Source organism: Pipistrellus hanaki (genome assembly GCF_964339955.1).
Source record: "Pipistrellus hanaki genome assembly, chromosome: 21".
NCBI classification, from domain to species: domain Eukaryota; kingdom Metazoa; phylum Chordata; class Mammalia; order Chiroptera; family Vespertilionidae; genus Pipistrellus; species Pipistrellus hanaki.
In genome coordinates, this window is record NC_140523.1 from 8065130 (window position 1) to 8082163 (window position 17034).

A 17034-nucleotide genomic window follows, 5' to 3' on the forward strand; every position below is an offset into this window, starting at 1 on the left:
CCCAAGAGGCCAGGATGGACTGGCCCGCCTGGCTCAGGGGTTGAACCTCGACCTGTGAACCAGGAGGTCACGGGGGTCAGGGCACGTGCCCGGGTTTGGGGCTTGATCCCGGGGCGTGCAGGAGGCAGCCAATCCTGGATTCTCTCTCATCAGGGATGTTTTCTCTCTCTGATATCAATTTTTTTAAAAAAACAACAACATATTTTGTTATTTCCCAATCATCTCCCGAGGACCTTTTTTGCATTGATTTGTAGAGAGTGTAAAGGAGGGGCCCATGGATTGTTTGCCTCCTGCATGCCACCCGACCAGGGCGGGGACCCTGCCACCGAGCTACCTGCCCTTGACCAGAATCGAACCCGGGACCCTTCGGTCCGCAGGCCCAGGCAAAACCATGAGCCTAAAAAGTCAGGGCAATTAAGACATATTTATACATATATATATATATATATTTAAAAGTGGTGAGGATGGCCGAAACTGGTTTGGCTCAGTGGATAGAAGGGTCCCGGGTTCGATTCCGGTCAAGGGCATGTACCTTGGTTGCGGGCACATCCCCAGTGGGGGGCGTGCAGGAGGCAGCTGGTCGATGTCTCTCTCTCACCGATGTTTCTAGCTCCATTCCTCTCCCTTCCTCTCTGTAATAAATCAATAAAACCTATATTTTAAATAAAAAGTGGAGAGGATGGTACAATGCCTCCCCCCACCTCCTCCCCGCCCCGCTCCCACAATGACCCCTCGGTGCCCCCATCCCGATCCTTCCAACCCCGAGCGCCCGCTGCTGTCAGAACGGGGCCCGGGGGGGGGGGGGGGGGGGGCGGCGGCGGCAGAGCGCCCCTCTCCCGCTTGGATGGTTGGATCTCGGGGAGCTGGTGCGGGGCTCGCACCCAGGAGACCCTGACACCCGGGGCGCGGCGAGGGGAGGGCGGGCGCCGGCCGCGGGCGGGGCGGGGCCGGGGGCGGGGCGGGGCGGGGGCGCTCGCCATAGACTCCGGGCGCGCCGGGCGCAGCGCGCAGTCTCCGCCGAGCAGCCCCGAGTGCAGCCGCCGCCGCTGCAGCCGCCACGATGCCCAACTTCGCCGGCACCTGGAAGATGCGGAGCAGCGAGAACTTCGACGAGCTCCTCAAGGCTCTGGGTAAGGGGCGCGGGTGCACCCCCTCCCCCCGGGGACGTGCCCTGAGCCCGCAGAGGGTGGGTTTTGGGGACCGACACCCCCCGCAGGAGCAAGTCCGAGTCCCACCGGGGGTGTGGCGGAAGGGGTCGGAGGGGGGGGGGGTCGGGCAAGGTCTCCCAGCCCCCCGACGGCTCCCCGGTTCGCTCCTGTCCGTGGGACCATCCGGAGGAGCGATGGTTCCTGGGGTCCGACCGAGGAGCGTCCGGGGCTTGAGGTTCGGGGTGTCGGTGTGAAACCACGAACCCGATGGGTCTCTCTCTGAGTTTCTCCTCTGGAAGGGGGAGTTGCAGGGAGCTGGCGGTGCGGGGGGGGGGGGTTGTTTGCAGGATGCGGGAGCTCCCACCTGCAGGCAGGCAGCAGACCGAGGGTGTGGGGGTGCCCCGGCTCCCCCCCCCCCATGCGGGAGCTCGCAGCTGCAGGCGGGCGGGCAGGCAGGCGTGGGGTGTGGGGTGCCCCCCCCTCCATGCGGGAGCTCCCAGCTGCAGGCTGGCAGCCGGGGGGTGTGGGGTGCCCCGGCCCACCCGTGCGGGAGCTCCCAGCTGCAGGCAGGCACGGGGTGGGTGGGGGGTTTGCAGGATGCGGGAGCTCCCAGCTGCAGGCGGGCGGCAGGCGGGGGGTGTGGGGTGCCCCGGCCGCCCCCCAGCCCGCGCCCCCTCCCCGCAGGGGTGAACGCCATGCTGCGGAAGGTGGCCGTGGCGGCCGCGTCCAAGCCGCACGTGGAGATCCGCCAGGACGGGGACCGCTTCTACATCAAGACGTCCACCACCGTGCGCACCACCGAGATCAGCTTCAAGGTCGGCGAGGGCTTCGAGGAGGAGACGGTGGACGGGCGCAAGTGCCGGGTGAGCGCGCGGAGCCCGGGGTCCCCCCTCCTCTCCCCTCCCCGGCTCCTCCTCCCGCCCCCGGGGCGCGCACCCCCCTCCCTGGATCCCCCTCCAGCCCCCCGGGGTCCCCCCTCCCCTCCCTGAATCCCCCTCCCGCCCCCCGGGGTCCCCCCTCCCCTCCCCGGCTCCCCCTCCCGCCCCCGGGACGCGCACCCCCCTCCCTGGATCCCCCTCCCGCCCCCCGGGGTCCCCCCTCCCCGGCTCCCCCTCTCGCCCCCCGGGGCGCGCACCCCCCTCCCCGGCTCCCCCTCCCGCCCCCCCGGGGCGCGCACCCCCCTCCCCCGCTCCCACCCCCGCCCCCGGGGCGCGCTCTCCGGGTCGGCACAGGGCGTGCGCCCCCGCGGCCTGCAGGGGTCTGGTCTGTGCAGCCGGAGCCCCGGGCTTTGGGGGGGAAGCCTTTGCGGGGGAAGCCCTGCCCCCTGGCTTCCCATCCGGCCCCGCAGCCGCCTCCCCGGAGCGGAGCGCTGCGCGCCGCGTCCCCGCGGGGTTTGCGCAGCGCCGGGCGCGGCGGCCCCGGGGCGGGCGGCGGGGCAGGTGGATCGGCAGCTCCGGGGTCCCCGCGCCCCTGGAGACGCTCCAGGTCCAGGCCCAGCAGTCTGAGGGGGCGGGGGGGGGGCTCTCCCTGCCCCCCGCACCGCTCCCACCCGCCGTCACCGGTTCCTTAAAGGAAAGGGGATCTAAAGGCGGTTCTGGCTGGAGGGTGTGGGGGGGACTAGAGCTCTGTCTGTCTCTCTCTATGTCTGTCTGTGTCTCTGTCTCTCTGTGTCTCTCTCTGTGTGTCTCTCTATGTCTGTCTGTCTCTCTCTGTATCTCTGTCTCTCTCTGTTTCTCTGTCTCACTCTCTCTCTCTCTGTCTCTCTCTGTCTCTGTGTGAGTGTATCTCTCTCTGTCTCTCTCTGTCTCTCTGTCTCTCTGTCTCTCTCTGTGTGTGTCTCTCTCTGTGTGTGTCTCTCTCTGTGTGTGTCTCTCTCTGTCTCTCTCTGTGTGTGTCTCTCTCTGTGTGTGTCTCTCTCTGTCTCTGTGTGTGTCTCTCTGTGTGTGTGTCTCTCTCTGTCTCTCTCTGTGTGTGTCTCTCTCTGTGTGTGTCTCTCTGTGTCTCTCTCTGTGTGTGTCTCTCTCTGTGTGTGTCTCTCTGTCTCTCTCTGTGTGTGTCTCTCTCTGTCTCTCTCTGTGTGTGTCTCTCTCTGTGTGTGTCTCTCTCTGTGTGTATCTCTCTGTCTCTCTCTCTGTCTCTCTCTCTCTGGTTCAGGGCAAGAGTTTAGCATTTCTCCGCACATCAGCCCCAGACGCACACGGGGGTGGGGAGCGGGGCACGCGAGGGGGTGTCCCTCCCTGTTGCAGACGGGCAGGCCTGCATGTGCGGGGCCCCGGAGTGGCATGGAGGGCTGGTCGCTCCGGTTTTGAGGGCAGATGGGCCACTGCTTCTGGTGCTTAAAAAGAAAGAAAGGAAGGAAGGAAAGAGAGAGAGAGAAGAAAGAAAGAGAAAGAGAGAGAAAGAAAAGAAAAGCCAGTCCCATTCCAGAGCCAGGTGTTGCTTTGGCCTTCCTGAGTCTGAGGGGCCCGGGGCGGGCGGGATGGCTGGGCCCGGGGCTTGGGACAAGGACCCCGAGGCCCGATCCCCATGGCAACGCTGGGCCCCGAGGCTGGCACGGCCTGAACACGATGGCCAGGCTGGCGGTGGGGGATCGGAGCCGCTGTCGCCGCCCCGATTGGAAAGAGCCGGACGCATCGTGGGACCAGAGAGAGAGAGGGAGAGAGAGAGAGAGAGAGAGAGAGAGAGAGAGAGGGCTTTGTCCCCATCCTGCCTGACCCCTGTCCCTGCGTCAGTTAAAAAAAAAAAAAAAAAAAAAGGCAGGGGTGTCCTGGGTCCCCAGCCCCCGGCTCTGTGCAAACACGGGGGGGGGGGGGTGCAGGGGGGGCAGCAGCAGGGGGTCCCCTCTTTTGCTTCCCACCTCCCACAGCATGAGAAGCCTTGAGAGGGCTGTTTTGTTTGTTTTTTGCATTTTTTTCCTAGAGGGAGGTAATACAAATACATGCATATATATATATATACACTGGAAAGTGGCCGAGTTTGGGGGTTTTTTTTGTGTGTGTGTTTTTAAAAAAATATATTTTATTGATTTTTCACAGAGAGGAAGGGAGAGGGATAGAGAGAAACATCGATGAGAGAGAATCATGGATCAGCTGCCTCTTGCACACCCCCCACTGGGGATGTGCCCGCAACCAAGGCACGTGCCCTTGACCGGAATCGAACCCGGGACCCTTCTATCCACTGAGCCACACCAGTTAGGGCACGAGGTGTTTTTTTGTTTGTTTGTTTGTTTGTTTTAATATTTAATAGATTTTTATTGATGTCAGAGAGGAAGGGAAAAGGAGAGAGAGAGAGAAACACCCATGATGATGAGAGAGAACCAGGATCGGCTGCCTCCTGCACGCCCTGCACTGGGGATGGAGCCTGCAACCCGGGCCTGTGCCCTGACCGGGAATCGAACCCAGCGAGACCTCCGGGTTTAAAAGTTGAGGCTCAGCCACTGAGCCACGCCGGCTGGGGCGCCGAGTTTTTATCCTCAGAGCCAGAGGCACCCTGTTTTATCAGACCAAGGCAAGGCACCCAGAAAAAGAGGGGTTCCCCCCGAATCCGTCCGCGGATAGGGTCACAGATGGGGTGTCTCGGCCCGGGTAACGTAGCTTCGACGTGTGGAGGTCCTTACCTTTAAATATATTTTATTGATTTTGTACAGCGAGGAAGGCAGAGGGATAGAGAGTTAGAAACATCGATGAGAGAGAAACATCGATCAGCTGCCTCCTGCAGCCCCCCCCCCACTGGGGATGTGCCTGCAATCAAAGTACATGCCCTTGACCGGAATCGAACCGGGACCTTTCAGTCCGCAGACCGACGCTCTATCCATTGAGCCACACCGTTTTCCTCATCTTTAACACCCGCATCGCTGGGAGGGCAGTCGGTCTGTACAGAAGCGGGCATGTTCTCAATTGTATTCCTGGAGCTGCAGAGCCTGCCTGAGGCTTTGTGGCCTCGGGGTGTGTGTGTGTGTGTGTGTGTGTGTGTGTGTATAATAGAGGCCCGGTGCATGAATTTGTGCATGGGTGGGGTCCGGCCAGCCCGGCCAGGGGGAGGGGACAGGGGCGGCTGGCCGGCCTGCCTGCTGGTCGAACTCCCGGTCGAGGGGGGCATTTGCATATTAGCCTTTTATGATATAGTCCAGTGGTTTGCAAACTCATCCGTCCACAGAGCCAAATATCAACAGCACAACGATTGACATTTCTCTGGAGAGCCACATGTTTTAAACGTAAACTTCTTCCAACGCCACTTCTTCAACACAGACGCGCCCAGGCCGTGGTGTTTTTGTGGAAGAGCCGCACGCAAGGGGCCAAAGAGCCGCCTGTGGCTCGCGAGCCGCGGTTTGCCGACCACGGATGCAGGACACACACGGAGCGGCCAGATCATGATGTGTTCAGAGGTCGCCATCATCTGGCCACTCTAGTGTAGAGACTAAGGTGACCAGACGTCCCGATTTTGGCGGGACAGTCCCGATTTCTAACAATTTGTCCCGCGTCCCGCGGCGTTGTAAAAAAGTCCAAAAGGTTTAAAAGAATCTTTCAAAAAATTGGGGCTTTTTTAAAACGACGCAGGACGTCTGGTCACCTTGGGGACCCCCCATCCATCCGCAGCCAGGGCCCCGAGTATGGCCTGGGGTGCCTGGGGAGGCGTGGGGGCCGGAGCCCTGCTGACGGCGGACTGCGCCCTGGCCCTGTTGTTGGCCCGGCTGCCCCGCCACGGCCCAGTGTCACGCGTGTCGCCCGCGTCCCGCCCGCAGAGCTTGCCCACGTGGGAGAGCGAGAACAAGATCCACTGCACGCAGACCCTCCTGGAGGGCGACGGCCCCAAGACCTACTGGACCCGCGAGCTGGCCAACGACGAGCTCATCCTGGTGAGGTCCCGGCCCGAGCCCGACGGTGCCCAACGCGAGTCCTCCCCATCCCCCCGGTCACTCCCCCACCCACTGTGCCCTGGCCCACCCACTGTGCGCTCACCCGCCCACTGTGCGCTCACCCGCCCACTGTGCGCACCTCCACCCACTGTGCGCTCCCCCACCCACTGTGCGCTCGCCCACCCACTGTGCGCACCTCCACCCACTGTGTGCTCGCCCACCACTGTGCGCTCTGACCCACCCACTGTGCGCTCTGACCCACCCACTGTGCGCTCGCCCACCCACTGTGTGCACCTCCACCCACTGTGCGCTCGCCCAGCCACTGTGTGCTCGCTTTCCCACTGTGCACTCGCCCACCCACTGTGCGCTTGCCCACCCACTGTGTGACCTGGATCATCCACTGTGTGCGCTCCCCCACCTACTGTGTGCTTGCCCACCTACTGTGCGCTCCCCCACCCACTGTGCGCTCGCCCACCTGCTCCCCCACCTACTGTGCGCTAGCCCACCCACTGTGCGCTCGCCCACCCACTGTGCGCACCTCCACCCACTGTGTGCTCGCCCACCCAATGTGCGCCTGACCCATCCACTGTGTGCTCGCTTTCCCACTGTGCGCTCACCCACCCACTGTGCGCTCGCCCACCCACTGTGTGCCCTGGATCACCCACTGTGTGCACTCCCCCACCTACTGTGTGCTTGCCCACCTACTGTGCGCTGGCCCACCCACTGTGCACTCGCCCACCCGCTCCCCCACCTACTGTGCGCTCCCCCACCCACTGCGCGCCTGACCCATCCACTGTGCGCTCGCCCACCCACTATGCGCTCGCCCACCTACTGTGTGCCCTGACCCACCCAATGTGTGCCCTGGCCCACCCACTGTATGCGCTCCTCCACCTACTGTGTGCTCCATCACCTACTGTGCGCTCATCAACCCACAGTGCGTTCGCCTACCCACAGTGCGCTCGCCTACCCACTGTGTGCTCGCCCACCCACTGTGCGCTTGCCTACCCACTGTGTGCTCGCCCACCCACTGTGCGCTCGCCTACCCACTGTGTGCTCGCCCACCCACTGTGCGCTCGCCCACCCACTGTGTGCTCGCCCACCCACTGTGCGATCCCCCACCCACTGTGTGCCTGGCCCGCCCAGTCCACCTCCCGTCCGGGGCTCAGAGACGCCGTCTGCCCCATTAACACAGGCTGAAAGCCCACGATGACAGCGTCGGGCAGAGGCAGAGCAGGGGCTGGAGGAGGCTGCGGTCAGCATCCGCGCCCCCCCCCATGCTGACTCTGAGGGGCTGTGTCCCCCCCATGCTGACTCTGAGAGGCTGTGTCCCCCCCCATGCTGACTCTGAGGGGCTGTGTCCCCCCCATGCTGACTCTGAGAGGCTGTGTCCCCCCCATGCTGACTCTGAGAGGCTGTGTCCCCCCCATGCTGACTCTGAGGGGCTGTGTCCCCCCCATGCTGACTCTGAGAGGCTGTGTCCCCCCCATGCTGACTCTGAGAGGCTGTGTCCCCCCCATGCTGACTCTGAGAGGCTGTCCCCCCCATGCTGACTCTGAGAGGCTGTGTCCCCCCCATGCTGACTCTGAGAGGCTGTGTCCCCCCCCATGCTGACTCTGAGAGGCTGTGTCCCCCCCATGCTGACTCTGAGGGGCTGTGTCCCCCCCATGCTGACTCTGAGAGGCTGTGTCCCCCCCATGCTGACTCTGAGAGGCTGTGTCCCCCCCATGCTGACTCTGAGAGGCTGTGTGTCCCCCCCATGCTGACTCTGAGAGGCTGTCCCCCCCATGCTGACTCTGAGAGGCTGTCCCCCCCCATGCTGACTCTGAGAGGCTGTGTCCCCCCCCCATGCTGACTCTGAGGGGCTGTGTCCCCCCCATGCTGACTCTGAGAGGCTGTCCCCCCCCATGCTGACTCTGAGAGGCTGTGTGTCCCCCCCATGCTGACTCTGAGAGGCTGTGTCCCCCCCATGCTGACTCTGAGAGGCTGTCCCCCCCCCATGCTGACTGAGAGGCTGTGTCCCCCCCCCATGCTGACTCTGAGAGGCTGTGTCCCCCCATGCTGACTCTGAGAGGCTGTGTCCCCCTCATGCTGACTCTGAGAGGCTGTGTCCCCCCCATGCTGACTCTGAGAGGCTGTGTCCCCCCCCATGCTGACTCTGAGAGGCTGTGTCCCCCCCATGCTGACTCTGAGAGGCTGTGTGTCCCCCCCATGCTGACTCTGAGAGGCTGTGTCCCCCCCCCATGCTGACTCTGAGAGGCTGTGTGTCCCCCCCATGCTGACTCTGAGAGGCTGTGTCCCCCCCCATGCTGACTCTGAGAGGCTGCCCCCCCATGCTGACTCTGAGGGGCTGTGTCCCCCCCATGCTGACTCTGAGAGGCTGTGTCCCCCCATGCTGACTCTGAGAGGCTGTGTCCCCCCCATGCTGACTCTGAGAGGCTGTGTCCCCCCCCATGCTGACTCTGAGAGGCTGCCCCCCCCCATGCTGACTCTGAGAGGCTGTGTCCCCCCCATGCTGACTCTGAGAGGCTGTGTCCCCCCCATGCTGACTCTGAGAGGCTGTGTCCCCCCCATGCTGACTCTGAGAGGCTGTGTCCCCCCCATGCTGACTCTGAGAGGCTGTGTCCCCCCCCATGCTGACTCTGAGGGGCTGTGTCCCCCCCCATGCTGACTCTGAGAGGCTGTGTCCCCCCATGCTGACTCTGAGAGGCTGTGTCCCCCCCCATGCTGACTCTGAGAGGCTGCCCCCCCCATGCTGACTCTGAGAGGCTGTGTCCCCCCCCATGCTGACTCTGAGAGGCTGTGTCCCCCCCATGCTGACTCTGAGAGGCTGTGTCCCCCCCATGCTGACTCTGAGAGGCTGTCCCCCCCCATGCTGACTCTGAGAGGCTGTGTCCCCCCCATGCTGACTCTGAGGGGCTGTGCCCCCCCCATGCTGACTCTGAGAGGCTGTGTCCCCCCCATGCTGACTCTGAGAGGCTGTCCCCACAATGCTGACTCTGAGAGGCTGGCTCCCTCCCACCACCGCCCCCAGCTCCGAGCCTCAGGCTCCCTTAGGCCCCGGCCTTCAGGCTCCCTCCTCCTCCCTCCCTGCAGACCCGCCCTGGAGGCCTAGAGACTCATTGTGTCCATCCCCCGCGCTGACTTTTGGGGGTTGGGGGGAGCTGGGAAGTGTCTCGGGGGATAATGGGACATGGAGGTCAGGGGGAGGGGCTCAGACTGGAGCAGGGGAGCTCTACCCTGTAAGTATTCTGATGTCGCGGAAGCCGGTGTGGCTCAGTGGATAAAGCGTCGGTCTGCGGACTGAAGAGTCCCGGGTTCGATTCCGGTCAGGGGCATGTGCCTTGGTTTCGGGCACATCCCCAGTGGGGAGCATGCAGGAGGCAGCTGGTTGATGTTTCTCTCTCATCGATGTTTCTGGCTCTCTATCCCTCTCCCTTTCTCTCTGTAAAAAATCAATAAATATATATTTTTAAATAATTAAAAAAAAATAAAAGTATTCCCATGAAAATGTTTTTTAAAAAACGTATTTTTTATTGATGTCAGAGAGGAAAGTAGAGGGAGAGAGAGAGAGAGATAGAGAGAAACATCCATGATGAGAGAGAATCACGGACACCAGTTAGGGCTGCTTTGTGGGTTTTTAAAAAATGCATTTGGGGCCCTGGCCGGTGTGGCTCAGTGGATAGAGCATCAGCCTGCAGACTGAAGGGTCCCGGGTTCGGTTCCCGGTCAAGGGCACATGCCCGGCTTGCAGGCTCCATCCCAGGCCCTGGTCAGTGTGCGGGTAGGAGGCAACCCAGCGATGTGTCTCTCTCTCTGTGTTCCTCCCTCCCTCCCCGCTCTCTCTAAAAATAAAACGCTGTGGGTCTCCCGCTCTGCTGCCCGGGAGGGCCCCGGGGACCGGCCCCTGGCTCAGCCGTTTGGTGCTGGTTGGGGGAGATGGGGATGCAGCTTACATCTTCCCACAGCCAACAGACACACGAGAGTCATTGCATTTAGCTGGAAGGATCCTTCTTAATCCTTTTCAGTATATTTCTACGCATTTCAGAGAGGGAGGGAGAGGGAGAAACATCCATGAGGAGAGAGAATCACGGATCGGCTGCCTCCTGCACGCCCCCCACTGGGGATGTGCCCGCAACCAAGGCACATGCCCTTGACCGGAATCGAACCCGGGACCCTTCAGTCCACAGGCCGACGCTCTATCCATTGAGCTGAACTGGTTTCAGCGTGTGTGTGTGTGTGTGTGTGTGTTCTTAAATATATATTTTTATTGATTTTAGAGAAAGGGAGAGAGAGGGAGAGAGAGAGAGAGACAAGAAACATCAGTGATGAGAATCACAAATCGGCGGCCTCCTGCACGCCCCCCACTGGGGATGTGCCCGCAACCAAGGCACATGCCCTTGACCGGAATCGAACCCGGGACCCTTCAGTCCGCAGACTGACGCTCTACCCACTGAGCCACGCCGGTCTGGGCTCCGAGCGTCTTTCACGGGGGGGTCAGCGGCCTCGTTAGCGATCGGCTGTCACTGTTCCTTCCCTTCCAGACCTTCGGCGCGGACGACGTGGTCTGTACGAGGATCTACGTGCGGGAGTGACGGCGGCCGCTCGCTCCCGCCCCCAGAGTGGACGGCGCATGCATGTCCCCTCTCTCCTCCCCCCGCATCCCCCTCCGGGGACAGCTGGTCTGAGCGGCCAGCCGCGTCCCCGCCCCCGTCAGCGTTAGCGGCCCCCGTCCCCTGTCCGAGCTGTAGTGTGTGTCCCCCCCTCCCCGCCCCAGGCCTCTGCCGGGCCTGTCCTGTGCTCTGTAGTTTGGCATCCGCACGTTTTCATCACCATTAAACTGGTTGGACACATCTCAAGGCTTCTCCCTTCTTATTTTATTTTATTTTTTTTAATATATTTTATTGATTTTTCACAGACAGGAAGGGAGAGGGACAGGTAGTCAGAAACATCGAGGAGAGAGAGAATCATCGACCAGCTGCCTCCTGCACGCCCCCCACTAGGTCCATGCCCTGGACCGGAATCGAACCTGGGACCCCTCAGTCTGCAGATCGACGCTCTATCCACTGAGCCAAACCGGCTTTGGCGTGCTTTTCTTTCTTTCTTTTTCTTTCTTTCTTTCCTTCTTTCTTTCTTTTTAATATATTTTATTGATGTTTTACAGAGAGGAAGAGAGAGGGATAGAGAGTTAGAAACATCGATGAGAGAGAGTCATCAATCAGCTGCCTCTTGCACACCTCCTACTGGGGATGTGCCCGCAACCAAGGTACATGCCCTTGACCGGAATCGAACCCGGGACCTTTCAGTCCGCAGGCCGACGCTCTATCCACTGAGCCAAACCGGTCTCGGCCGTTCTTTCTTTATATACTAAAATTCATGCATGGGGTTGGGGGGGTGGGGAGGGTGTCCCTCAGCCCAGCCTGCACCCGGCCTGTCTGGCTCAGTGGTTGAGCATCTACCAATGGACCAGGAGGCCAGGGTTCGGTTCCCGGTCAAGGGCATGTACCCGGTTGCGGGCTCCATCCCCAGTGGGGGGCGTGCAGGAGGCAGCCGATCCGTTGGGAAGCCCAGGAGACTCGGGAAGTTTGTAAAGAGGACTAGAAACACCCATCAGAAAGGACATATGCACCCCTATGTTCACAGCAGCACAATCTACAATCGCTAGGATTTGGAAACAGCCGAGGTGCCCGTCAGCAGATGATTGGATCAGAAAGCTATGGTACATCTACACAATGGAATACTATGCTGCCACAAAAAGAAGGAATTCTCATCATTTGCAGCAACCTGGCTGGAACTGGAGAACATCATGCTGAGTGAAATAAGCCAGTCAATGAAAGAGAAACACCACATGACCTCACTCATTTATGGGTAATAAGGAACATCATAAACTGATGAACCACAAGACAGATACAGAGACAGTAAAGCAACAAGCAGACCGTCCAATGACAGCGGGGAGGGGAGGGAGATCTGGGTGAGATAAGAGATCAACCGAAGGACTTGTCTGCATGCATATAAGCACAACCAATGGACGCAAAACTCTGGGGAGGGAGGGCATGTATGGGAGTGGGGGCAGTGGTAACATATGTACACAGATAATACCTTAATAAAAATAAAAATAAAATAAAAAATGAAGATGCTGAAACCGACGCTCAGTGGATAGAGAGCGTCGGCCTGCAGACTGAAGGGTCCCGGGTTCGATTCCGGTCAAGGGCATGTACCTGGTTTGTGGGCACATCCCCAGTAGGAGGTGTGCAAGAGGCAGCTGATCGATGTCTCTCTCTCATTGATGTTTCTAATTCTATCTCTCTTCCTCTCTGTAAAAAATCAATAAAAAATATACATATATATATATATATATATATATATATATATATATATATATATATATATATATATATATATAAAAGACCAGGCCAGCCAAAACCGGTGTAGCTCAGTGGCTAGAGTGTCAGCCTGAAGGCTGAAGGCCCCCAGGTTTGATTCTGGTCAAGGGCATGTACCTTGGTTGCAGGCACATCCCCAGTAGGAGGTGTGCAGGAGGCAGCTGATGGATGTTTTTCTCTCATCGATGTTTCTAACTCTCTATCCCTCTCCCTTCCTCTCTGTGAAAAATCAATAAAATATATTTTTAAAAAAGACCAGGCCGGAGGCAGAGAGGGCCGAGGTGGCTGTCTGAGGCCGAGGTGTGGGGAAGGGAGCCGGGAATGTTGACGGGGTCCCCTCCCAGGCGATGACAAGGCCCCACAATTGATGGGGTGACGGCTGAAGAGCCCGGCGAGCGCCCTGAAAACCACAGACTCTCATGTGCGTTACACGGGCGGATTGTATGCCGTGTGCTATTTTTTTCTAAAATTCTATTTTACTTTTTTCTGTATTGCAACGGTGGAGACTTATTGACGAACAAGACCCCCACGTGGGGAGGGAGCGGGGAGGGTAAGAGCCCCTTGAATATATCTTCTTCATAAAGCTGGTTTTTAAAAGCATCGGAGAGCCGAAACCGGTGTGGCTCAGTGGACAGAGCGTCGGCCTGCGGACTGAAAGGTCCCGGGTTCGATTCCGGTTAAGGGCGTGGACCTTGGTTGCGGGCACGTCCCCAGTAGGGGGCGTGCAGGAGGCAGCTGGTCGATGACTCTCTCTCATCTCCCTCCTCTCTGTACAAAATCAATAAAATATATTTAAACAAAATAAAATAAATAATAAAAATAAAAGCATCGGAGATCCGGCCCGCGCTCGGTGCACGTCGTCAGGTTGGCCCCCATAAACTCGTAAAAATTCAAAAGGAAAACAAAGCCTTTTTATTGTTTTATATCTGAAGGAATGTGCCCGTCCCCCTGACGGGGAGGAAAGCCGGGGACACGGTCCGGACAGCGGGACAAGGGGCTGGACTTCCCCGTTCTGCTTCCCTTAGGCAGATGCTCTGGGTCAGGTGACCCCTTCTGGACCAATCACAGCAGGGCGAGGGCACCATGGTTAGGGCACCGTGATTGGCAGGGCCTGGGTCATGTGACCTGTCCTGGGCCAGAGACAGAACCTGCTCATCTAGATCAGTGTTTCCCAACCTTCTCTCATGATGAGAATCACCTGGTGGAGTTGTTAAAACACAGATTCCTGAATCCCAACTAAGAAGTGCTAAACTAGAATTTTTGGGAACATATAGGTAAAATTGTATACTTAACTAGTGCTCTAAGACAGATTTTATATACAGAGCACTAAGTTAGGTATGCAATTTTACCTATATGTTCTCAAAAATTCTAGTTTAGCACTTCTTAGTTGGGATTCAGGAATCTGTGTTTTAACAACTCCACCAGGTGATTCTCATCATGAGAGAAGGTTGGGAAACACTGATCTAGAGGTTCCCCTCATGTCATTTATTATTTTATTTTATTTTTTTAATATATTTTATTGATTTTTCACAGAGAGGAAGGGAGAGGGATAGAGAGCTAGAAACATCAATGAGAGAGAATCATTGACCAGCTGCCTCTTGCACACACCCCCGCTGGGGATGTGCCCGCAACAAGGTACATGCCCTTGACTGGAATCGAACCTGAGACCCTCTAGTCCATAGGCTGACACTCTATCCACTGAGCCAAACCGGTTTCGGCCACTTCATTTATTTGTGTGTGTGTGTGTGTGTATTGTTCTGTTTTAGAGAGCATTGGAGGAAGGGAGGGAGAAGAGGAAGGGAGAAAGAGAGAGAAACATCGATGTGACAGAGACACACCAATTGGCTGCCTCTCACAGACAGCCCGACCAGGGCTGGGGATGGAGCCTGCCACGGAAGTATATGCCCTTGACCAGAATCGAACCCAGGACTCTTCAGTCTACAGGGCCGATGCTCTAACTATTGAGCCAAACTGGCCAGGGCTAATTTTATTTCTTCTTGTATATCTGTTGGGGAAAAAACCTGGTTGTCTGTCCTGTGTGTTTCCCACGCGGGGTTTGGTTTTATTTTAAAACTAGAGGCCCCGGTGCACGAAATCTGTGCCAGCGTAGGCCTTCCTTCCCCCGGCTGCTGGCACCACTCCCCTCTGACACCCGGGACCCAGCCTTCCTTCACGGCCCCGGCTTCGTCCGAAGGGTCACCCAGAAGGACGTACGGAACGATGTCTGGTGTAATTAGCATATGATGCTTTATTATTACAGATTTTTTAAAAAAATATATTTTATTGATTTTTTTTACAGAGAGGAAGGGAGAGAGATAGAGAGCTAGAAACGTCGATGAGAGAGAAACATCAACCAGCTGCCTCCTGCACACCCCCTACTGGGGATGTGCCCGCAACCAAGGTCCATGCCCTTGACGGGAATCGAACCCAGGACCTTCAGTCCGCAGGCCGACGCTCTATCCACTGAGCCAAACCGGTCCCGGCCATCATCACTCGTTTTAAAAAATCTATGCTAATAAAAGGGTAAGATGCTGATTAGACCGGGAGACCTTCTGGACAAAGCCATGGGGGCGGGGCTGAGGCAGAGGTGGTTAGGGGCAATCAGGCCAGGCAGGGAGAGCGGTTGGGGGTGATCGGGCTGGCGGGGGGGGGGGGACCAGTTGGGGGCAAGCAGGCTGGCAATGGGGGGAAGTTGGGGTGATCAGGCTTGGGGGGGGGCAATTGAGGGCAAGTAGGCTGGCAGGCAGAGTGGTTAGGGGCGATCAGGCAGGCAGGCAGGTGAGTGGTTAGGAGCCAGCAGTCCCGGATTGCAAGAGGGAGGTCCGACTGCCTGTTTAGGCCCCATCCCTGTGGGGCCCCAGATTGGAGAGGGTGCAGGCCGGGCTGGGGGTCATTCTTCCCCGTGCACGAATTTCATGCACCAGGCCTCTAGTCCCATCTAATAAAAGAGTAATATGCGAATTGACCATCGCTCCAAACGCACAAGATGGCTGCCCCCATGTGGACACAAGATGGCCACCACAAGATGGCCAGCAGGGGAGGGCAGTTGGAGGCGATCAAGCCTGCAGGGGAGGGCAGTTGGGAGGGACCAGGCCTGCAGGGGAGGGCAGTTGGAGGCGATCAAGCCTGCAGGGGAGGGCAGTTAGGGGTGACCAGGCTGGCAGGGGAGGGCAGTTAGGGGTGACCAGGCTGGCAGAGGACGGAAGTTGGGGGCAAACAGGCTGGCAGGGGAGCAGTTAGGCATCCATCAGGCTGGCAGGGGAGTGGTTAGGGGGTGATCAGGCTGGCAAGGGAGCAGTTAGACATCAATCAGGCTGGCAGGGGAGTGGTTAGGGGTGATCAGGCTGGCAGGCAGAAGCGGTTAGGGGCAATCAGGAAGGCAGGCAGGCGAGCAGTTGGGAGCCAGCAGTCCCGGATTGTGAGGGGGGTGTCCGACTGGGATCTGGCCTAAACGGGCAGTCGGACATCCTTCAAGGGGTCCCAGATCGGAGAGGGTGCAAGCTGGGCTGAGGGGCAACCCCCTCCCCCACCTGGTGCACAAATTTCGTGCACCGGGCCTCTAGTATATATATATATATATATTTATTGATGTCAGAGACGAAGGGAGAGGGAGAGAGAAATAGAAACACCCCTGATGAGAAAGAATCCCCTTTTTCTGGTTAAAGCCGGTCAAAGAAAACTTAATCCTACTTCTCCGAACCTACTCTGGACAGCAGGGAAGGGGGGCGCGTGTTAAAAACAACGAATGCTCATTTGACTCCGTGCGTCCCTGGGAACTGGACTTTTCCCGGCGTTTTCTCACAGCCTTCGCTTTTCATTACGTTCCCTGGGAGGGTTTTATGACTCAATATGTGTTTCCCTACACACGGTTTCCGCAGCCAGCCTTTTAATTTTTCAATGCTGGAATCCCGAAACACGGCTTGCCCGCGAGCCAGGGAGATCTGGATCGGATCCCCCCAGGGGCCCCACACCCTCCCCTCGCTCGGCGTGACGCATGACGGTCCCTCCCTCGAGGGCAGGAATGGAATTAGGATGTGGGGACGGCCGTCTGCTCTCTGCTCGCTAAGTAAACGTCTCCACGTCTGTAGGGAAGGTTCCAGAAAGATAGATCATCCGCTCGCAGCAGAGACCACCCAGAGCCTCTGCAGGAGCCTTGGGAGAATTTGCTCTTTTGCCCAGAAATGATACTGAATGGATTCTTTTCTTTTTTTAAAAAAAAAATATATATACTTTACTGATTTTTTTACAGAGAGGAAGGGAGAGGGATAGAGAGCTAGAAACGTCGATGAGAGAGAATCATCGACCAGCTGCCTCCTGCACGCCCCCCACTGGGGATGTGCCCGCAACCAAGGTGCATGCCCTTGGCCGGAATCGAACCCGGGACCTTTCAGTCCGCAGGCTGACGCTCTATCCACTGGGCCACACCGGTTTTGGCTGAATGTATTCTTCCCGGAGAATGGGACATAAAGCCCGGCCGTCGTGGCTCCATGGTGGAGCATCCGCCCAAGAGGTCAGGGTTCGATTCCCGGTCAGCCTACGTGGCCTGGTGCCGGGTCCGATCCCCAGGGTGGGAGGCAGCGGATCCCGGATTCTCTCTCACCATAGATGTTTCTCTCTCTCTCTCTCTCTCCCTTCCTCTCTGAAATCAATT

At 58.4% G+C, this 17034-nt stretch overlaps 1 protein-coding gene across 1 annotated transcript; it reads left to right on the forward strand.

Annotated features, from left to right (window-relative positions):
- Window positions 1-978: 978 nt before the first annotated feature.
- Window positions 979-10859, forward strand: CRABP1 (cellular retinoic acid binding protein 1). Its single transcript, XM_084869334.1, has 4 exons — window positions 979-1130; window positions 1833-2011; window positions 5890-6003; window positions 10545-10859. The coding sequence occupies exons 1-4, from the start codon at window positions 1061-1063 to the stop codon at window positions 10593-10595; spliced, it is 414 nt and encodes a 137-aa protein (XP_084725460.1). The 5' UTR covers window positions 979-1060; the 3' UTR covers window positions 10596-10859.
- The last annotated feature ends 6175 nt before the right edge of the window (window positions 10860-17034 follow it).